The following is a 24,154-nucleotide window of genomic DNA, read 5'->3' as shown; positions in this document are numbered from 1 at the left end:
GTCACTGGCACCTGTGATACAGCAAAGCCAACAAGCCTACCTCCATTTTAACTGCTGCAAGGCTAAAGGAGCCCAAATGTTATTTCCACACAAAAGGAAACATTTCCCATGGGTAAATACTGCGCTGCATCATATTTCCTGCCTCAAGAAAGATGAAGCCCAGTTCTTCCTGTAGAAAGGCTAGGAAATAGTTGAATATTAGATGCTGCCAAAATTCAATATCAGCCAGTGACAGGTACAGTTCTCACTAACTTCTCTGTGTGAATTTCCAAGTGATACCAAATCCCATGAACTCTCCCTCAGGGCATTCAGTAATGAATTTCTTAAAAAATAGATGAGTACAGAAATCTGGAAAAAAATTAATAATTGTACACTCTCTCCAGGACACATTAAATAAAAAAAAAATTTGTTCCTTCACCTTGCAGAAAGTTTATGTTAAAAAATATATATATATTAAATTAGTAGTGAATCTTTCATTTCTAGAATGTCAGATTTTTTTTTAATGGCTGTCAGCGACCCATCTACACTTAAATTAATGATAGCCAGCAGAGCAGGGAATTTAAAAAAGGCACTGCCTCCACTTGTTTCAGGAGACAGCGTAATACAGCCAGCTAGAAAAGGAGCTTGGGCTTCCCCCCTCACTGTAAACAGTAAAAGGAGGCTGAAATGTGTTAGGCTCACCAATGTGCACTGACTCCCTGACGACAGGTGTACCTCAGGGCAGCTCATCACAAGATGAAGCTGAACTCAACCACAGCTCGTAGCTCACAGCAGCCAGCCATGCTTTCAAACCATCGTTTGGCCAGTGCCCCATGAGCCACTTCTTTGCAAGTTTATAGTAAAAAAAATTAGTTCCAAAAAACAGAATTATTTATTCTTGTTCCCCTACATTTTTGTGTCTTGAGGAAGCATTCTCCAAGTTTTTTCAGAGGATGTAGATGTCCAAAATCTTTTGCCCTTCTGGATTCTTACACATCTAATAAATGCTAAGACCACATCACAAGGACTCTTATTTCCCCGCTGCAGAATCCTCAGCACTGTGCCTTGGAGAAGTCCTCCTTCCTTCTTAAAATGGGGCTGAAATGGGCCAACTGATTAAAACACTGAGGGAAGAGAGAAGTGAAAAATAACCTGGAGAGTGACTCAGTTTAAAAGAAACTGCTTTTGTTGTGATTCATATCTCCATTTACTAGGATTGCTCAAGGTCTTTATTTTGGTCATTCAGGCAGCGTTTTGTTTCAGCCATTCTGAGATAGGAGTATCACTATGTGCATTATAAATCTGCAGCCAGCAATAGTGGCTTCTCTTCTCTATGAAGAAGCAAATCAGCAATGTTACTCCTCAGTTGCTACAAACACAGGACGTTGTGCATTAATCCCAGGTCACTTAGAACTCTCACTTTTGTTAGCAAATGTCATCAATTTTCCATAAGCTCAGACACCCCACAATTTAGGTGGGAAAAATATATATATATAAAATAAAATTAAACCTTGCAAACTTATTGCAGCGATGCTTAATACCCCAAAGGTTTCTTTGGTGGCCAGCAAGACGTTATTTTTGCAATGGACGATCCATGGCTCTCATTCCTTATCTCTAGATGTTTTCACAGGTGAACTGAAAAACTGTCAAATCTCTGAAGATAATCAAGGCCAGACAGTGGTGCCACACACAAGCAACAATCACTGAAATAATGCAAGCAGTATTTATCTCTCCCTCCCTACCCACACCTTACTTCTGCACAGTAATATCTAAGCTGCTGAAGAGATGGGGTCAGGAGGAAAATGCCGAGCCACAAAACTCATACAGAACATAAAAGGCAGGGCTCCCTCTGAAGAAACAACCTGTTGGGGTCTGTGTGCGTGCTTTCTGCTTCAACAGAGAAGAAAAAGAAAAGATGCAGTTTAAAATTAAAAGGCATTTCAGTCCTCTATCTGAACAGTAAGCCACTCTCGTTGGCCCTGCACTTCAGCTTCTGGTATTGAAGGTATTTTTTTTAGGACATATGTCAAACACTCTGAACATTTACTCTTTATTTAGATGTTGAGCAGAAAATAAAGAGCAATAGGAGGACGAATTAAAAATCACAGTGCCTGTCTCTGAGGCAAAGCAACAAATAAGCTGAATGCCATCTGATTAATAAGGGTTATTCAGGAAAGCTGCAACGTGCCTGTGTGGTCAGAGCAAAGTTAATTAGGATTCAGGAAGTAATGCAAACTCTGAGCACCAAGATCAGTGCTAGCAGATAAAATGATTCCCAGATAAAAGAAACTCCTTGTCAAGCATTCTGCTGTGGGGTATACATATTGCAGGTGCAGACTTAACGTCTTGCATAAGCATGCCTTGCCCAAAAGCTTTTATTCCTTTTGCTCACCATATTGGCTGGAATAATGCTTGCTTCCAAGCACCTACACAGTGCACAAAGTATTTGCTAAGAATCTGGGCACCCGAGCACCTGTGTACCACTGCTTATGGCAGTCCCACAGAAGTCTGCTCTGGACAGAAGCATAGAACACACCGTAGTACAGATAGAGTGCACCTCAAATACACTTTAGTGCATCTGGACAGCAGGTGAGCCCACAAGGACCTGGGAAGATAGGTATGCCAGCTACCATACATTGAAGAACTTCTGTTTTCAAAAAGAGGGAAATGCCAAGCTAGAAAGGTCGCTTTTATGTCATTCCAACAGCCAGACATGGATGCCACCCAAACACCTCTGTACAGGTCTGAACAGGCATCCAGGTGTTCCCAGGAGGCACACACCTCACCAAGGGAGCTGCAGCACTCCTCACCAACCTCCACACTGCAATGGTTTCCAGATGGGGTCCCAGAAGTCGTTCACCCTGTAAGCTATTCCCCGCAAGGTATTGGGGATAATGGAAATGAAAACAAGAGAGAATTAATCTTTTCATTAGTTTAGAAAGCTGCAATGCATGACTCATAGAAAGCTTGTATAAATAAATGGCATTGTTTAAATCTTATTTGTAATTATACTTTCAGCCAGAGACTTTCAAAGCTGCACTGGGAATATGGCACCCAATTGTCTGATTTATTGTTATTTTAAGCAGGTGCTGTAGGCCCAAATTCCCTTGGCAGATTATATCTCATCTTAAGTGTTTTTGCTAGTGGTAATTTTCACGTGTTCATGTCAGCAGCAATGAGAGGAAGGAAATAAAGTAAAAAAGAATTCCATCTAAATTATCCAATTTCTCTTTCTCTTCATGGCAAGTTAAAAGAGATTTGTGCACAATTGAAAAGCTGTACCTTCGCTGTGCTCTGCCTGGTTTAGCAGCGAAGGAAAAAGCGGAAGCGAGAAAGGACCAAACTCAAGTGGTTTGGGAAAAGAAAGAAGCCAGTGGTCTTTCTTTAGCAGCCAGGCATTTCTTAGCACTATGAAAAGCTGCTTCTTGTGCTACTCCTGCACACTTTTTTAGCCACCTGCTCATTACAACGATCGTAATTAATAAGGAACAAGAACAAGTAGATCACCTTGAAAGTCTTGTTCATACCTCATCAGCCTACTGCAGTGCTCAACCACAGACCTAAATTGTGAAGGGATCAAAAATACACAGAAAACTAGAAGTTACTGAGGGTGAAAGCATAATGCATCTGGAACACCAATCTCCCAAGGAAATAAGACTTCCTGACACCGAACTTGAAATACCCCAGGCATACTTAAAAGACACCTGGTGATGCTCAAGGAAACTGATGCAATTGTGAGGGACTGCCATAGAGCTGGTTGTTCTTGAAAAGTCGGACTGAGAACAAAAACAGCTGGAAAAGTGCCTATCACGTATCTGCTGCTTTTGAATACCTCTCTATCCCAGCTGTCATGCAATGCTCCTGCACTGAGGCACACAGTGAATACAAGAAGAACCAGCAGCTTCCTAGTATGTATCATTGCTAATAACCAGAAAGATCACAGACACAGGTCAGACAAAATACAACTACAGAGAACGACATCTGAAAGTGAATTAGAGACTGGGAGAATCTCTTGCAAGGACATTCAACAAACTGGGATTGTAGAGACAATTGTTATTTCATCTTGCAGGTGGGGACAAACTTCTGGTCCTCCTCTTCTGATGTGCTAACAGCCTAGAGCAGGGCTGCAGAAGTCAGAGGCAACAGAAGAGGGCCAACAGGTGTTAGAAATGACAGGTATTTGTCACAATGCCAAAATGCTCCATCCCACTCCTACCTTCTTCCTTTTTGAGTAACTTCCCAGTTTTACATTTTTATCAAAGCCATTTATTGGAGATAGGGAAAAAGAATATTCACCTCAGGCAAGCCACACTAAGATGCTGCAAGAAGAAAAGCCAACATAAAACAACTATAGACATAAGGATCCTGCTGTGTGCTTGAGGCATAACACATCTCCATTCAGCTAAATTGTGCAATAGAGAAGTGGAGAAAAACTGCAGAAATTGCTTCGAAGACAAACAAACAAAGAAGTGTTTTTGTTGAGCCATCATCAGGTTTGCTTGTCGGATCAGATGCCTTTTTCTTGTGCTCCACTCAAACAAAGAAAATGCTTGAAGAAAATTGCTGGTGTTGATATTTACACACTACACATATGCAGCTGCAGTGAGATTGCTGCTGAGGTAGAGCAAGAGCATCAACAAAACAGTTCGAAACTAAGAATACTCATACAGCAAGAACACATTTCATTTCTTAATTTCCTAATAAAACTTGCTACTATATAATTTAATATGTAGCTTTATACCAAGCTTCAGGGAAACAAGCCAATTGAGGGTAAAGATTATGTCCTTGAAAGGAAGGCCAAAGGAGGAGGTTACTAAAGGTAGGTGGAGCCACAAGAAGCCTTCCTCTGCTTCAGCAATAAATGCAAAAGCTTCAGCGAGTGGCACAGAAGCTCTGCAGAAGGCAAACCTTTTGGAGTCACCAGCAGATGTTTGACTTGTTTGAACTTCCCATCTGACTGCAGCAGACTCTGCATTGCAGGATCAGTCCTCACTTGAAGAACTGCCATCTCCCAGCAGTCTGCTCACCCCAGTGACGTTTGCACTCTTCTTAAACCAGACGTTACTGCAGCTACTGAAGTCTGTAAGACTGAACTCTCCAAGATCTCATGCTTGTACAGGAAAAACAGATTCCTAACTGAATGCATTTCAAATACACTCAAAATATTCTTGGTAAATTTAATAAATAAACTTGAAAGGCCTACTTAATATTGTGGCCATATTGCAGCAATTATTGCCTGGAGGCTGTAAGCTTCTCATAGAGCCTCTCTCCATTTTTTTCATTTATTTCTAAAAATGAAATGATGATTTGATTAAACAAATGTTAACACAGACATAAGGCCACGTGTTAAGACAGACACAAAAAAGGCAAATAAAAGCAAAGGCATTGCTTCTGTCATTCTGTCAGAAATTCTGACCAATAAAATACCCTTGTTTTTCATATAGCTGGCATGAAACAAGCCCTGTTCCTGTGAAGATAAAGCAAAGTCTGCCTTCTGCTTTGCTACCAAAATAATACTATGGCTATCAGTCCTGTTAAAGAAGTCATCTAGTTTTTCCCCTCTTGCAAAAATTTAACTGCTTTATCTTTCTTATTAGATGAGTGCAGTGTCCCAGCCCCACATTTATTCCCTGCCACCTACCCCTACCTGCTGCTCTCAGCCACCTGCCAGAGCATCCATCAGCACGGCTGTGGTCACTGTCAGAGGGGGGTAAAAGCATCTGACAGGGAAAGCAGCAGCAGCACACAGTTTTATTTTACTTTCTTCTCTCTGCAGACAACAGTTTGCCTTATAAGAAGAAAGTAACAATGCTACTGCTCAAATAAAGTCTTCAGAAATAATCAAACACCTTTTATTCCAACAGAGGCAAGTAGAAATACTCACCTCCATCACTCCAGCAAGCTAAGAGACCAATTTCAGAGCCACCTAAAACATCTCCAAATTGCATCAATTTCCCCTCCAAGCCCTTAATTCTAATTGATAAGCTCTGAATTACATCATCAATTTCTGTCACAGTACAGGTACTTAAATGCAACCCATCATCACAGTTTTTTTAGTTAAAAGCCTTTCCCCTCCTTTGCCCATTTGCTGTCTCACTCTTGCATACTCTCTTAGCATAATGCAATGAACCCTTCATGTCTTTAACACACACTAGAATCAGCTGCAAAGAAGAGGTGTAAAAAAAAAAAAATAAATAAAAAAAAATAAAATCAGTTATGCAGGCCAACTCATTCACAAATCAACTGCACATTCATTTGCAGGAACACCGTGCTTGCCAAATGAGAGGCAGCTAGGGGAGCTTCAGTGTTTCCCTGGCAGCTTGAAATCAACCAGAGCAGGTAGACAAGAAGGTATCTCTGTTCCCCTGAGTAGCCATTTCTGAATCCACCTACTCCAGTTACTGTCCTCAGTTTCCAAAAAGGCAGAGCTCAATAATATCAATACTGAGATATTAATACTAATTAACTGACCTCCAGAACCACTGCAAGTACAGATTATCTTTTGTGAAGACTGCTGTACACTAGACAGTCTTGTTTCACTGGGTGGCAAAGTAGAATTGGAGAGGCTGTGCCCAGTTGATTAAAATCATGCTGCAGGTCTGCAGCAGAGCAGCAGCCTGGGGCTTTTTTTGTGTTCCTGCTGAAGGCTCCGGGCTGAGCCTGGCTCCATACCCTGTGTGCAGTCCTGCTTCCAGCACCACTCACAGAGCTACAGCAGGGTTAAAGAGCACCATGACTTCTGCAATACGATCCATTCAGTGCATCTTGCCTATCTGATGTCACATAAGCAGCAGTACTTCCTGGCAGTGCCTAAAATCTAGCCTGAGCTCTGTTCCTTCTTTGGTTTATCATATTTCTCATGTAGGAAAACAGGAGTCCAAACCGCTCTTTCTTCACACTGACACAAACAGCCTTCAGTCCAGCTATTTTCCTAACAAACTCTCTCCCCATTACTCAGCTTTGATGAAGATATTCTTATAATTTTCTTTTTAAAAATTTTTCAACCCAAAATCAACATTCCTCCTTCACAATCAAACATTTTTATGCATATCCACTGCTAACATCTCATAGCATGTTTGAAAAATAAATGGTTGCAGCCTATCAAGTAAAGAGCTTTGCTCAAATTACACACTTTTCTTTCATAAAATTGTAGAATGTGGTTTTGCTTTCTTGCTGTACCACAGACTGCACAGAAGTGCACTGCAGTACTGTTATGGCTAATGCACTGCAGAAGCATCCTGCAAACCACTTAAGCTCAGTCAGCTGCTACATATGAAACAATCTAGAACCATATTAATTAGTTGTGAAGCACAGCTAACGATGGTCAGCCTTAACCACTGAGGGCTGCCAACAGTAAGGAGCTGCCCAATACTTGTACGTAAGGACTTAAGTGAAAGGATTGGTGCTTAAAGGTCTGGAACATGATCCATGTCCTGTGCAGAGAATCAGTCTTCCCAACATCACAGAGGAGTCATCATTACTCTTCTACACAGATATTCAATACTGAACATAAATTGAAATAATACATAATTGGTGTACAGCCAAAACCATTCCCCACACACTTCACGTTTAAGCAGCTCCACAGCTACTTCATTAAGCATCAAAACTCCAATTTGCATCTGGGCAGAAATATCAAGACAAAGTCAAAATACTTGGAACTTCAAGTATCTCCTTATTTCAAGAGAGATGTTACATCATGGGGCCTTGAAGACCTGGTTTGGTCGATGTCAATCGCTTGTCACATCCTCTTACCCAAGACATCCGTATTAAGGCTAAAAAAAAAAAAAGAAACCAACTCAAATGATGAAACCTGAAGAAAGTGCAACTCAGATCCACCTTTCCTTTCAGCATTTCAAATTTTCAGCCATTACAGTAAATACTTTCACTTTACGACATAATTAGACATACAGTCTCAAATAAAGGATTGGGTGCTAGCTGAAACTCAACGCACGTTGCTAGTGCTTTCAAATCAGACAAAGACTCACAGCAAAACTAGCTGACAGGAATTAAAGAGTAGAGCATTTGGGAGATTCAGCACTTCTAAATTTTCCTGCAGAAGCATTTAACCTCCCATCCTGAAGTGTACTCGAATAGGATGGCTATTCTTCGGCATGTTCTTCTGCTGGGTGGCTACCTTGCTGTCTAAAAACAGACTTCTCCCTACAGGCAATAGGCAACTGCCTTCTTTAGACAGACAGGAGGCACCTCCGACACCACAGCACCCTGCTTTTCACTGCTGCCTTTTCAGGGCTTCCTACCACAGCACAAAGAGCTTCAGTCTTCCCCAGGAGGCAAAGTTCTCCACCTACATTAAACAGAAAAAAAAGCTATGCTGAGAAGTTTAAAATATTCAAAAATTCCAACACAGAGAGAGCTGCCAGTGGCCAACATTTCTAAGGGCAAAATTACAGCATTTGGGAATTACAGATCTGTAGAGAACCAGCAATTTGTGAGGAATTCAAGTCGCCAGAAAGCGACGAATTAGGGCCACAATGCTAACAAAATTAGATACAGTCTCCTTTTAACCTCATCTGATTTTAAGAGTCTCTTCTTTATTTTTAGTTAAAGAAAGAAAAAGATGTTCGTTGTTTGTCTTGTTAAAGTCTGCGAGATTAGGCTTTTTTAGGAAACAAGTTTCCCCATAATTTACTCTCATTACGTTAGGTTACATGAAATTATGCTCATGCATGTGCAGAGAGGTTCATCCCAACAGTTCAAACACAGTGACAGCAAAGACAAAACTCAGCAGCAGCATGACAATTGCTGCAGTGTTTGCCTGTGTGCCAGCCTGAGGGAAGGATGTCAGCAGCAGGATTATTATTATTCTTTTAGTTATTTAAGTATGTTTCCTCACTTTATTGGGTCTTTTCTCCAACTGTGGAAACTGAGTCAGAAGGCAACTCTTTCCCAATGACTTTCACTCATCTACGTGTCTGTAAACCGTGCTGTGTAAAAACAAAACAAAAGCCTTGCCAATCCTCCCATCCTCCACCCAGCAACAGCATCTTTAAAGCCATGCCTTCTCATTTGGTTAATTACTCTAACAGCCCACCTAAGCACTGCCTCTCTGCCCCTTTCTCCAAAGGAGAAACCAAAACCTGAAGGAAGGAGGAAACAGCTCATCTGCTGAACACAATGTTCGGAAATGTGAGGTGAACGTTCCTCACAGAAGCAAGATGAATGTTCCCACCACAGCATAAAGAAAAGCTTCATATTGCATGTATTTTCCATTGTCTGAGCTTGCTGATACATAAGCAGCTACACTTAACAATCACCAACAGGAGATATTTCGCAGCTTAAAGAGACTAATGCTTTTAACAGTGCAATTGGAGAAACAAGAAGGCAGCTTGCACCCTGTTCAGTGCCACCAATACTCTCCATCTCTGACACAGAGGTTTTCCCTTCCACAGACACAAGTACTTCTGTAAGCAGAGGGACGTGCAACATCCTCCACTAAATTGAAATAGCACATCAAAATTATGTAGTGGGGAGGCTGAAGCAACAAACCAAGAGGCACAGTTTGCTGAGCAAGTCTCTCAGAAAATTCTGCTGCACAACACTGAGTTAATGATTTTCATTGATAGAATACACACAAAATCCGTGTAGAGACAATGAATTCTGGATGGAAACAAGTGAATACTTCAAAAAGAAAGGTATTAGAATAAGATGGCTACATGACATAAGGAAACACCTATAGGTACTGATGGAGGCAACAGTTTCAAGCTTCTGCACTGAAAAAGCATTGCCCCACTTGACTCTAAGGACTAAGGTAGAAATCCAAGGAAGGACTGTGCAGAGCAGGTGAACATAGCACGTCTCAGAGCCCAGGGGCTGCTTCACACCTACGTGCTGCTACCCCTCACTTCTGCTCAAAGCACAGCTGCTAAGGCAGGCTTTGTCTGGCAGGCAGGTCCTACATGGGCAGAGGCAGCAGCCTGATGGCCCAGCAGAAGCATGTTGCCCATGAGATCTGGATAAAAGCAGCAATGCAGCTTTACCAGCTTACAAGCCTGCAGTGTTATGCAAGTGACTGCTACTATCTCAAATCACACAGCATTCTTGCACAGTTATCACTTGACCCCGGTTGGTGGTGACTTGATCTGCTGCCTTCCTTTATGTATCCAACAGAAACCTCCTAACAGTGCCCTTCCTAACCTGCTGAAAGCACTCCTCAAGCAGACCCTGTAAAAATACAATGCAGAATATTTACATACAAAAATCAAGCTTTAGGAGAATGTCAAGTAAATAAGTGTCTTTACTTGAGCTAGAAGAAACACAAACACTTCTCAGTACAGACTGCTGGCACACAGTCAGATCATAGCCAGTAGTGGCAGGTGCAAATGATGAAATGTGTGCAAATTCTAAAGGGGCAGCTTTCTAACAGAGGAGCTCTTCTCTGCGGGAGCTAGTGCCACTGTTTAATTTGATTACACACAAGCAACGGCCTGGGGAGGGAAAGGAGGCAAGAAGTAAGAAGACTGAGACCCCTCTAAGCACCCATGCTGAATGAAAAGGGCTCACCTAGCTGCATGTTCAGCAGCAGGAGCTCTGAGCAGTGGTCTGCAGCAAAAGTACAGGGGGGTCATACAGCTGACATGGCACGATCGCTCAGTAGACAAAAGTTACTTGCTTCCCCCTCAGCAAACCACATGCCACAGAGCAATTTTAACTGGAAAGACACTATCCCAAATTTAAAGGGAAACTAATGCTTTCAGAGAAACATCACACAGCAGGAGTCTGAAATCTGCATGTGAACACATCGGCACACACGTGCTGACACGCTCTGCCCATCACACTTGCAGGTCCTGCCCTCCCACAGCTTGCTACCAACTCTTTACTGAGAGTAACAGCATGGCTATTGAGAAGCTGCCACAGCACTGGTTTCCAACTGCAGCTGGCAGTTCAGAGTTCCTAAAGAGCACTCCTGCTCTGCTCTAGCTTTGAGGAGAGGGATCACTTCTGTTTCTCCAGAAACCCAACTCAAAGGAACAAAACCATTCACCACCATCTGGGATCTGCTTCTCCATACAAAGTCCAGGCAGATCACCGAAAGATCACTAAAGAAGGACATAAGTTGCTTTTGTCAAGATTGTCAAGGAATTTTTTTTTTTAAACCTACCTTAAGATTGCCATGTTACTACCTACTGGAGTCTAAATTACACTTTCAAAATTACACATATTAATATCTGAAGCATGCAATTATAAAAGAGCAGGTATATTTTAGAGCTACCACACTATATTTTTAAAATAGAAACTTCTGCATGATTATAATAGCTGTGTTTTAGGTGCCCTTCCTTTACAATTCAACACTACCAAAGGAAATTGGAGTCAATGTGTTCAGCTGGAAGCTGCAAATAGTAATCTCTTACGTGGTATCAATAGCATTGATCAAATGTGGAAAAAACCGTGCTGCTGATAAATTTTCTTCTTACCAGCTTCCTTCACTGCTTCAAAATTCACGCAGACAAAAAAAAAAAGCATGCATTCATTTTAACCTACCATGAAAACTAAAGTGTTGAAAAATATTTCTTTTGTCAGCCAAAAATGTGACTAATGACAATCACAACCAGATCAGTGGTCAATCTACTAACTAGCAGCGGCCTCACAGTCACTGATCCTACCTGCTGTTTTTGGCACACTGAGACCAGAGGCTGAACGTCCATCAGCATCCAGGCAGCGGAGCTCTCCCACAGCTCAGCTTCTTCCACACTCATCTCTCACTGCAGACAGCAGTTGTGTAAGGAATCTCTCCCACTCAAGACCAAAACGTCTTGCAGTTCAGTTGCACAAGTCTTTGGATTAATTAAACACATACTGCCAGGTTATAGAGTCCAGTAATTACTAAATGCTGAGGAACATGTTCCATACCCATACATAAAATGTGAAGGGACAATATAATAAAGCCCAAATAAATAATTAAATCAAGAAGGTTAAATCCTGATTCTGACTCTATTAGACATTCAAATGGACAGAAACCTCTACCCAGCCACTAACACAACTTGTGTTCTCCTTCAACAAGCCTGGCACTAACAGAGGTGCTACTGCTCATTTATTCCCTATAAGTAAAGCAGCTTTCAGTGATGTAAGTGATGGAAATACACGTTTTCCACATGTATAAAAGCTTTGATTATATACTTTTTAAAAACCATTATACATTTTCATATCTTTTCAATGTATTATGAATACAGAAGCATTACTATTTTAGTGTCGTGCCCAATTGAGAGAAAAGTAGTTCAACAAGAGCAATGAAACACAGAGCAAAAGTAATTTACCTGCCTTTGTCAGCTATTGCTGCAATCCTTCTCAAGCCACGCTCCCAAAGAAACTGATCATTTGGGAAGGTTTGTAACTTCAAATTCACCAACTGCACCATGCTGCCAACTTCACCGCTGCCAAAATCGGGCCTTCATTTCACATGCATCTTCTCACACTTTTAAGTGTAATTTTCAACTCTTCTTAGAAAAAAAAAGTTCTTAAAAAACAGCCTTTCCTTGGGCATGACACAAGAGAACCAGATCCTATAGAGGACAACAAGCAATGGTTCAACAAATGTATTTTCACTGGACATGAGCTCTGAGAAGCAGCTATGTGCACAGTACATAATTTGTTACTGCTGAGACTTACAGGTTTGTTTCATCAAGAAAGGTGCCCCCATCACGAGCCAAAACTCATTTCAGCAAGTAATGAAAGGCCTGTTCAAATCCATGGGTGTTAGAGAGCGTCTAAAGCAGTGCACCAGCTTCCAAAACTGCTGGAACCTAACTTAGACAATAACTGCACGCGATGCCACTTACGCCAAGCTGGAATTTGCCAGCTCCCAAGAGGTGCAATTTATGACCAACTAAAAATACAGGTTTTCTGGAGAAAATGGCAAGTGACCCCAGAGTTTAACAGCTCTACTAAGACACTTGTAATGAAACAGACAAGAAAAGTACATTCTTGGGATAGCTAAAATCAACAGCTGGAACCTGGCTCCTTAGCTGTCTCCATATTGTGTTATAGGACAACAATCACACAGAGATCAAGGCTTCTGCTTCCAAACACCCTCACCTGGCTGCCACGTTTGGTAGTTCTAAATCACAAATTCTCTTTAAATTGCAAAGGCAAAAAACAGACAAGTTATTTCCCAAACTGTACTTTGCTTTTTGTCCTTCTCTTCCACATCAGAAGTGAATCACCCGAGATGGAGCTGATCAGGAGCTGTCAGCTCTAATCTGAGCACTGTGGCTGTCATTCACCAGTAACCCTTGGGTATTCCCTTTCCTAAATGTATGAAAGATTTATATCCTGGAAGTTGGTCAGCATTTCTGGCTGCTAGATGGAACAACAGGACTATGCTAAATGCATTGATAATCGTATAGCTGCAGCACTATTTGAGTTCTAACAGCTAAGCACACAAACACATGCACTGACCACTGCTCAGGAACCACATTGGTATGTCAGGAAAAAAAAAAATTAAGAAGCCATTTTTCCTTACTGCGCAGTTTGTTTCCTAACTTACTCAGCTGGCATTTATTAATAGTGTTGCAATTCTACATTAATTATTATTAAGTACCAGCACAAAAGTGCACAGAATTTGTCCCTGCCCCAAACAGCATAAGCAGCTCTGATTCAGTGTCCCATTGCCAGCATTTCACACAGTGGTTCAATTACCAAAGCCTGGACATTAATGTATCTGTTGTCACACCAATTTACAAGCTGCATTGGCACTAGCTGGGATAGAGTCTGCAAGCCCAAACTTGCTGGAGAAGACAAGTCAGCATTAACGACCATACAAAAATGAGAATCTAGTATCATGAAAAGCAGTCACACAAAAAACAAACACCAATATCCTGTTATTGTCTCACATTTTCAAATCAAAAACTTACATTTTCAAGTGAAAGATTTATCACTGAAGGGCTACACAGAAAGAGCACAGCTGTTCATACACTTCCCAAACTGCACACGTGGTAGCAAAACTGTGCAGAAACTCTATACACCACCAGAAACACAAAATACCCACGGTCATCACTATAATACAGGTGCAGATCACGAAATAAAGAGGTGACCAGGCAGAAGTCAGAATTGCGAGCCAGCAGCAGGGCATGACTCCCCTCTTTCTGGCTCTGCACTGCTTTGTAGGCACACTGTCCCAGAAGATCACTTCTCTGAAGTGAGAACATGCAGACAGCGCAGAGCAGCAGATCACAGACAGGCACGTGAATCAAAGCAAACCTTCAGGTAAGTTCAATTCAAGCCCTGAGGCTTCATGCACACAGACAGAAGTCGTACTGACTCTCTGTTCACCCACTATTGTTGTTTTCCATGTGGCCAAGAACACAGAGCTCTCATTTTAAGACAGTAACAAAGTGTTTCTGATAGAAAAAGAAAACTGAAAGATAATGAAATGAGTAACAACACTGATAATTATTCATTTAATTATTGGCAGAAGCCTGAACAAGAAAAAAAATGTATTAGAAGCAGCTTGAGTTCAACACAGCCTTAAAATAATAATTAAAAAAACAACAAAAACACCCCATCACATGCCAAGGCTGAAAGGATTTTCATTCCACCATGTGGTTCCCTCATCCTGCCAGCCAAGCTCCAAGCTGCTACTGCAGCTTTTCTCTCCATAACCCTGATCTTTTCCTCCCTGTGCTGTTCAGCCAGCGTACTCACCGGCCACAGAAGCACAGGAAAGTTATATATTTATAAAAGCATAAGGGCACAAGGCTGGCACATTCGTATTCCTGAACTGAAGGCTGACAAGGCAACGTTGAGGTTTTTTTCCCCTCTCTGTCTTTCTCCCATCTCTTCAGGAGAAATTGCTTCATGATTTTCGGTTGTGATAAAAAATCAGCAGTTCTGGGGTGACCGGAACGTGTTCCCTCATGAACAAAGAATGGGTGAGGACAAAATCATCACCCTTCCCACTTGTCCCTCATTGCCTAGAAGGATCAGCCTGCCAGAAGAACTCAATGTCTTACCAAGTAATTCTGTATTTTGAGAGACAACGTGGTGGTTCCCAGCTGTTCCACTTGTGTGGGGCTTTCATGAAGCACACAGTGTTAGGAAGAGAGGAAAGAGACCACCACAGAGCCCTGAATTAGCTCAAACAGCCCTCGGAAAGAAACCTGCAGCCACTCCTGTCTGGGAACAGATCCAAAGTCATGACCTCAGTAATGAAGGGCTCCACCTCTCATCCAGGATCCATTACCTTCTTGCTTTCCCAATTATTTATGCTACCAAAAAAACAGAAGCACGGAAATTAGTTTTCCCTCCCTTTCACTTCCTCTCTTCGCAGCCCTACAGAAATAGCTGGGTTGTGCAAGACAAATACCCACAAAACAACAATGAAAGCAGATGCATCAGGACGAAAAGAAGACGTATATGAGATTTCTACTGCGTGTGCCAATTCTGAGTGCAGCACTTGTTTGCCACGTTTGTAGGCTGAACTATGAACAGCACAGTAAATTACTTAAAGAGCAGCAGACCTAAAGCAGACTTCATTAGTTCTGACAACTAACGGTTTGATTGTATTTTGTTGCTGAGCTTTTGATTTGATTTTGCCTGTACTACGCTCAGATTTGCTTCTTGACTTTCAGATCTATTCACCAAGAACACAATTTTCCAGAAATGCCCATGCCACATTCTATGACCAAAGCTTCCCAGCAAAGGGCAGGACTTGTTCACCTCACTTGAACTCTGTGAGGTGTGAGCCCAAGCCCTTGCTGCTCAACACCCAACAGCTTCCCTGAGCCGTCTCACAGGTCCTTTGTAGAACTGATTTTGAACTCATCCCTCTACATCCACAGCACCAATTTCCAGAAAACTCTCTTGACCAGAGAGCAAGATGTCATCCCCCATTTCCAATGGATGCTTTCATGCTCTTTTGTGATACTCATCCTGTAGGTAGATGTAACAACTTACTGAATTATACCTTTGCCTTCTCTCAAATCTCTCAGTCTTTCTTCATGCTGCCTACCAAAACATACCGTGTCAGATATTCTCTATGCTCTCACACTCACTCAAAACTGTCTCACCTTCCTCAGCCTTCCACCTCTGTGACTTACAGCTCTCCGATCTCTTGTGATGGTTTCACACCACTGGCTAGACAAACTCCACTCTTTCTTACTGCTCTCTTACTCCCCATCATGAACAGGATGGGGAGAAAATATGACAAAAACAAAGCTTACAGGTTGAAATAAGAAGATAGGGACCACTCACTAATTACCATCATGGGCAAAACAGACTCAGGATACTGAGATTAATATAATTTACTTTCTACTATTAGCAGACTAGAGCAGTGAGAACTAAAAGCAAACTAAACACCTTCCCCTCGTTCACACTCTTCTACCTCCCAATCCCAAGCAGTGCAGAGGAAGAGGGTTAGTCCATAAAGCTTCATGTCTGCTGCTCCTTCACTCTCACTCTGCTCCTGATCCACATGGGGATCCTCCCAGAGGTTGCTGTCCTTCCCAAATTAATCCTGCACACACTTCCCACAGGCTGTCACTCTTCAAGAACAACTCCAACACACACCTGTATCACAGGGCCCATCCTTCAGGAACTCACTGCTCCAGCACAGACCTGTGGGCAGCAGGTCTGAACTTAATACTCTGCCGTGCTGCCTGGCGTACAGCTTTGTTACTCTATGTTACTCTATGTTACATCTAGCAGAAGCAATAAAGAGTTAACACAGAATAAAGACAGACAACTGAGAACAAGGCAATTGGAGGAATTTAATGCTATTAGAGCTTGACATGGTACTTGAAAAGTTCTGAAGGAATGATCACAGAATTCCCATACCTTTGACCAGGTAAGTTTTTCAGCTTCTAATATTGACAGTCTCAGAGATGAAGGGACAAATAAGATCACGGCTTTCTTAAGAACGCACTGAATATTTATGAGGGCCTCAACTCCACGTAATAAAGGCCATATTCACTGACTGTGATTATTTGGATGCTTTAGGGACAAAATAAATCAACAGGCATGAAAGAGGATCTCAAAGTCAAACAGGAAAATCTGCACATAATAACAAAGATAGCAACTATCTGGCAAATCTGCATCACAAGGAAGAAAAATACTATGATTAAACATAATAAGACTTCACTTGAAATGCAAAATACTCAGGAAAAAATCCTGCCAACTCGCACAAGGACCAGCAAAGAGGAAGTAGCTGACTATGCAGCAAAGCCCATCGTGTAGGGAAAGCATAACAGCAGAGAACCAGATGCTACTACACAGCCTTTGCCATTGCGCTGAAGTGATTTCTATTGCTTGTTTCTGAAGTGCATGACCATCAGCCCTTCTAGCTTTGCTCTCGCTGCAGTGCTTCTTGAATTCTGAGCCATAACAAGTACCTATTGCCCAAAGCATTGCTATCCTTTCCTTATAGCATCTGTGAGCTGCTAACACTGCTGGCTCAAGCAAGTTCAGCCAGTAATCATTCCTAACATTTTCCAGCACTGTACTCCTTCCACAGCTGAACCCTAGGTAACAGCAGGACTGAGATTATCTCAACAAGAGAGGAAAAGCAGAGAGCTTGCAGTGCCACTTAATGGTTCCCTCCCTGAAACTATAAGCACTGAACACAGTCTTGTTACAGCTGGGGGCTCCCTTTATCCCACTACATAAATGAAATCTTTCATACCGAAAGATCTTCACGCAATCTAAGATTTCACCTATTAAAGTAACACATTGCTATCATAAACGTGAACTCCCAAGTAATAGAAAGCAGTTCTGACGTATAAACTCCTGAATGTCTTGGCATTTAGAGTTAGTTTTGAACCCTCTCTAACCCTTCAGTTACAGCCTGCGCTACACAGCTTTAAACTTGACTTTCCACTTTCAGCAGTCATTTGCATGTATGTCTCTTCAAAGAATGGTATTTGCAACTGTGTGTTGTAATGAGAAGCTAATTAACACAAATATGGTTATTAGCAAGTTACAGACATTTACAAGACAAAAACTCCAGACCAAAGCCTACGGTTTACTGCGTCACAGGGAGAAAGAATCTCAAGGATGGACTAATAGCAACCACTAACTACATCACCATGGGCAAATCGCCAACACTGCAACTCTGTTTCCCCTTCTGCAGTGGGATTGTAAAACTCATTTACTTTGCCAGGTAGTTCTCCAGCTTAATTAAATCATTACCTTTAAATTAAAGGCATTACAGAAATGCCAGGAAGTAGCACCTGAATTAGAAGGTGGGGATGACACTGTAATGAAGCAAGACTATTTTCACCATCAACAGCAGGCGCAGTAAAAGGTCATTCACAGCATAATTGTGAAACCACATTCCAAGCTTCTGAAGGTAAGATGACTTTTCCCAAACCTTCATTAAGGAAGAGGATACATGCCAGCATCACCAGATGCTGTAGTGTCACAGGTGATCTACAGTGATTTCATTACTGCTAATCTTCCCTTTTCCTTGTTCTTTGTTTTCTAATAGCAGCAAAATATCACAGCTCTTGAAAGAATACTTTCCACAGGCAACCATTTTCAGTATGATCAAAGACCTATTAAGAAAATTGCAGAGGAATATTTCCCTTCAAGTCAGTAATGCTCAGCACAGAGTTTTCAATCTGTCCTTCATAAGAGACACAGTAGAGGCACTCCCACTTTTCATCTGGGAGAGCTGCTCCCAGATATCACTGTACTTTAACATCTGCCATGCACAACCCCATTTTCAACCCTATGCAAACACTGGGGCATTGCTGGAAGATGCCCTGCTACTGCTCAGGCTTTTTGTTTTGAGGGTAGCAGAAGAAACTTATCTTTAAACCATAGGAAACAGCCAGTCGGCAGCAGAAGCCCAGTTTCATCGGGTATTCTCAGCAGAGCTGTGCCTCAGTGTAAGGCACAAAGCTGAATATGTCCTTATCCCAAACTGCACTCCAGCTCTGTCACAGAACGCCCCAGATACTAAAAGGCACATCTCATCCTAAAACTGTCCCATCTGTAACGGGAAGTCATCGAAATCAAAACTAGGAAAACAGGTGCCTCTTTTCTTTGTTACACTTGAAAAAGATGCCCTCAAAAACCCATTACATCCCATCTCTGCATTTAGAATGAGAGTGTAAACAGCAAAAACACCCTTCTGCTCCTTATTGCTGAAAGGTGAGCAGGGAGACACACTCACATAGGAAAGGTCAGCCTGAAAAATGCTTTCTATGCTCTGAGATCTCTCTGCATTGACTGGATGCATGCTACGTAACTTGTTTGGTTAGAAAATAGAGGAAGATGCTCTGAAAACTACATTTGCAACAAATAACTCCATACATCCCCTTGTTCCTATTGATAAATATAGATTTTCTTTAAAAATGTGTATCTGTGATCAGAACAATCAAAACAGCTGGAAAGAAATTTTTTTTCATTAAGTGAGAAGGTGCACTTGTAGCATTGTGCCCACACCACCCCATTCTCCAGCTTCTGTAACGCCTGTTTGCCAGCTGCCTGCTTTGCAGTCCCCTGACTCCTGCATTTGGCTAAATTTGACAGCTGGAAGAAGCCCCAAAAGCTCTCAACACTTCTCTACATATAAAAAAGAAGGAAGGAAAAAGCTGTGTCCAGGTGAGACTCATAGACAGGCCAAGAGACAGGTTAGTGACAAAGACCACCACCTCGTGGCCTCAGAGAAGCCGTGCCAGGGATCAGCCTGGACACACCGACCCTCAGGGCCCAGTTTCCATCGGTACTGCTGATACGCGGTGCAGACAGAGCCAGAACCAGGAATTCGCACTACTTCTCACAGCAGTTTGCTGGCCTTCGTTAAATCATAACTTCTCATGCTACTTCCCCTGCCATAATGAGGCTAGTGTTAAACTGCCTTATTATGTTGCTGCAACAATTCATATTTGCAAAGTACTTTGAAGGTCTGAAGAGCTGTATTCACTAATTATTACCTGTCTTGAGACACAAACTGAATATTCAAAGCGCTGGCCTGATTCATATGCAAATACACGTCACATAAGCATGCGGTATGCACTGAGACTCAAAAATAATAGCAAAGATGGCTTTTAAAGAAGAGTTTGTTCTAAAGTCAGTTTTCAGTACAAAAAAATACATGATTCTTATGACCACAATTCTTCCGTTAGCTTGAATTTAAATTATTCCTTGTTGTTTAGATGAGCACTCTATAAAACATCTCTTTGAGAAAATAAACACCAGCCAGCACAAGACAAAAAGATGATGCAAAATGATCCTGTCCCTGAAGGAAAGTCTGATGCTTCAGAACTTAAACCTTTGCTATCGAGCTGAAAGCTAGCCAGCAAGTTCCCCACAGCAGCTGATGGGCAGTGCAGAGCCAGAGCTTGTGCTAAAAGTACCGGCAATCGGAATGGTAATGCAGCATCACAGCAGGCAGGTGCCTTTATCCTCTGCTCGGTCAGACACTTTGCAGCCTTCCCACAAATCAGCATGCTTCTCCCATCCCTTGCGAGCACATCTCATGCATTGATGACAAACAAAAGCAAGATGAGAAAGCCATTGCTGCAAGTGCTATAACAAATAGACTGCTTATGTGTTTTTTACAATCCTTACTGCGTTCACCTATGTGTGAGAAGGAACAGCTTCCAGAAAAGGAAAACTTTCCACAAGTTAAAGGAAAACGGTGCTTTGAAGACAACCTGCGTACTAAACAGACTCCTATTTGAGGGTAAAACAGCAAACTACAATTTCCTTCAGTAATAACAGAGTGATGTTGCATCTTCATCCTCCTGCATCACACTGAGCCAGTACTCAGTACCTCCCAACTGGGCCTTCACATTTCCTGAAGGACTGAACCATAATAAGAAACCACAACAGCAGGCAGGTAAATTTTCATTCTAATCCTCCCCACCTCCCTACCCCAAACTAAACCAAACCACTCCAGCCAACATATTGTGACAACAATGCCAAGATGCATCCCATGCGCACTATTACTGCCCTACAAACATACATTATTTTAATGCAGCATAAACAAATACTCTCATTTGTTTAACACCACATCGAGCCCCAGCGATTAAAACATGTATAATGCACAGAGCAACGTTCACACACGTGCTTTTAATAAGCTCTGAAGATAAAATTATCAGTATTGCCATACACAGAATATGCATTATTTTTTAATTACACGAAACAGCTGAACAACACCGAGCCTCCCTCATTACAGAATCACAGAATGGCCAGGGTTGGAAGGGACCTCAAGGATCATGAATCTCCAACCCCCTGCCACATACAAGGCCACCAACCTCCACATTCAATACCAGCCCAGGCTGCCCAGGGCCCCATCCAACCTGGCCTTGAACACCTCCAGGGACGGGGCATCCACAGCATCTCTTGCAGCTGTTCCAGCACCTCACCACTCTCATAGTACAGAGCTTCCCCTTGACATCCAACCTCAATCTTCCCTTTCTCGACTTAAAACCATTTCCCCTCGACCTGCGGTTCTTCCAAAGAGTTGATTCCCCTCCTGTCTCTAGGCTCCCTTTAGGTACTGCAAAGCTGCAATGAGGTCACCCCGCAGCCTTCTTTTCTTCTTCTTACAAATCAGCACAACTTCGGTTCTCATTTTTCTCCAACAGGCGGGGAATACCGGCACTGCGAGCATCCTAAGGCGCGCCGTCTCAGAGCCGTAGAGCACTGAGTCTGAAGGAAGGAGGGCAGGGAGCTCCTGAAGGACAGACAGCCCGGCTTCCCGCAGACACAATGCCGCGCACACCATCTCCCGTCGGGCTGCGGATGGCGCTGACCCGGCGGCAGCTGCACCTGTCAGCGCCGCGCACACCGAGGATCGATACCGGCGTCCCTCAGCGCCGCTGCCGCCCGACCGCACCGCCCGGACGAACAAAGGGCTCCTCTTCGGGTCGGCGTTAAAATTCACGCTAACTAGAGAACAATACCGCCCGCACCTCCACACCCCCGCCCGGGCACGGCGAACCGCTGCGGCGCTGCCCCGCCAACCTCCGGGCCGCCCCGCTCGCCTGCGGAGCCCCGGGGCGGCTCGGCGAGGGGCGCGGAGGCCTCACCTGCCACCGTGTACCGGTCCAGGTAGTTGAGCACGTTGCCCACGCTGAGGATGCCGGCGGCCGCCACCCGGGCCCGGCCGAGGCTGGGTGCCTTGCGGCGGACGATCGGGCGCTCCGGGCGTTTGCCGACCGCCGGCGGGTTCATCCTGCCCGATAGGGTCTGCACTTCTCCCTCGGCGCCCCGACCGCAGCAGCCCCGTTCGCCGTCCTCTTCCTCCTCTTCGTCCCCGGCTCGGAGCCGCCCGCCGCAGCCCGGGCTGCTGCCGGAGGAGCCGTCGCTTTCCAGACACATCATGGGCCGCTAGCGGGAGGCGACCGCGCCGCGCGGTGACCGCCTCAGCGCTGCATCCCGCGGCCGCCTGCCCGCGGGACCGGCCGCGTCGCCGCCGCCTCCTCTGACAGCTGGGCGGGCGGGGCGGGGTGCTGAGAGGCGGGGTTACGCGCCGGTCACGCCCACCCCGCCCCGTTGTCCCCCGTCCTCACGGCGGCGCGCGCCCCGCGCCCGCAGCCGCCCCCCAACGGCTGCCCCGCGAGCTTCCCGCGCTTTTCGCTTCCCGCCCTCTCCCCTGAGGGGCGTTCTGTTCTCCTCAGCCCGCCTGAGGACGGCACCTGCCTCCGTCCCCGCGGGCGGCGGGGAAGCGCTCGAGCCAGTTTGAGTCGCTCTGCTTTGGGCCTTAATATTCAGTGCCCTTGATGTTAATCTTCAGCGCTACGCGGTCATTCATGAAAAATCGACATTGCCGGATCGCGGGACTCCAAGCAATACCAGTACCCGATAAACTTGGTACACTCGATAATAAACTCCACAGAGGCAAGCTAGGTCCACCCTCAGATCAGCTCGTAGCCACAAATCCAGCTCTCGCGCCGTGCCAGCTCACAGCTGGCTGTGCAGGGCTGCGCAGGACGGGACGGTGTTCTCTGATGTTCTGGAATGCGCTGCCGACCTCACAGCTTCCTGCTCAGCCCCGGCTGATTTTCCTATTGCACAGAAGTGGCTTCAGGAACAACACCCGTCTTCAAAGGAAGTAAAATAGCTCCAAAATTCCCCATGGTGGAAAGGGCTTCGCCCTGCTCCCTATAAAGTTCCACCTCAGAAGAAGGACCAAGAGACATTCTGTTTTAAAAAGAGGAGCCTTCAAAGAGACAAAAGTGTTCATAACCAGAGCGGCTCCAGCCTGACATATCCATGCTAAGGCTGCAAAAGTGCTCCAAAATAATAATAAAATGACAGCTAAGGGTTCACATGCACCTGCCGGCAGCGTTGTGTCACGATTTCGGAATTCTTACCTACAAAACTGTATCTGGGATACATATTTAAACAAAACCTGACACCTACCTGGGAACAAACCGCATTGCTCAGGCGTTGCTCATAGCCTGCTTTGTCACACGCTGCTCAGAGCACAAGCAGCCCCAGCCCTGGCCAGGCACTGATGACATCAGGGCTGGGCTGTGCCACCAACCTGGTGAGATATGGCAGGAGGAACCCCAGCAGGTGAAAAGGGCACTTTTAGTCAGCGTGATTTTGATTGCTGCTTGGGCAACGTGCCGGGAAGGAGAGGAGCCAACATCACTTCTGATGACACGTGATACTCCCAACAAGTAAGTGAGAATCGGTCTGCATAGATGCTACAGGGAACTGAAATGGAGCAGAGGAGGCTCAGAGAAGACCTTATCGCTTTCTACAGCTGCCTCAAAGGAGGTTGTGGAGGGTGTGGGTCAGCCTCTGCTCCCAGGTAACAGCAATAGGATGAGAGATAATGGCCTCGAGTTGCACCAGGGGAGGTTCAGGTTGGATATTAGGAACAATTTCTTCTCTGAAAGAGTGGTGAAATAGTGGCTCAGGCTGCCCAGAGAGGTGATGGAGTCACTGCCCCTAGAGATGTTCAAGACATGTGAAGTTGTGGCACTGAGGGATGTGGCAGTGGTATGGTGGGGATTCGCCAATGGTTGGACTAGAGGATATTAGAGATCTTCTCCAACCCTTACGATCCTATGATGTCAGTAATGGAAACAGATTCACTTGCGTTAATACAGGATGTTCCAGTTAATGTCTGAATCTGAGGAATCTTTTTAGTTGGTTTTTGGGGTTTTTTTTCTTTTTTTTTTTGAAGCTGTTAAAAGCATGTGCAGATCAGATTTGACTGACTGCATGGTGAAGGTTATACTGAAAAAAACTGTTTCTT

At 43.9% G+C, this 24,154-nt stretch overlaps 1 protein-coding gene across 2 annotated transcripts in view; it reads right to left on the bottom strand.

Moving 5' to 3' along the window:
* Window positions 1–22,277, bottom strand: part of LOC122166410 (protein spinster homolog 2-like) — a 123,316-nt gene extending 101,039 nt beyond the window's left edge. For both annotated transcript variants that reach the window (XM_042830166.1, XM_042830165.1), the window contains exon 1: window positions 21,972–22,277. In XM_042830166.1, the coding sequence (XP_042686100.1) occupies window positions 21,972–22,266 (295 nt within the window). In that variant the 5' untranslated portion in view covers window positions 22,267–22,277. The remainder of the gene's footprint in view (window positions 1–21,971) is intronic.
* Between the last annotated feature and the right edge of the window lie 1,877 nt (window positions 22,278–24,154).

The sequence above is a fragment of the Centrocercus urophasianus genome, unplaced genomic scaffold, assembly GCF_019232065.1.
Source record: "Centrocercus urophasianus isolate 14NV4802_14NV808 unplaced genomic scaffold, USGS_Curo_1.0 seq_33, whole genome shotgun sequence".
Taxonomy (NCBI): Eukaryota; Metazoa; Chordata; class Aves; order Galliformes; family Phasianidae; genus Centrocercus; species Centrocercus urophasianus.
The sequence above is the reverse complement of the archived record's forward strand: the minus strand, read 5'-3'. Positions and strand labels throughout refer to the sequence as shown.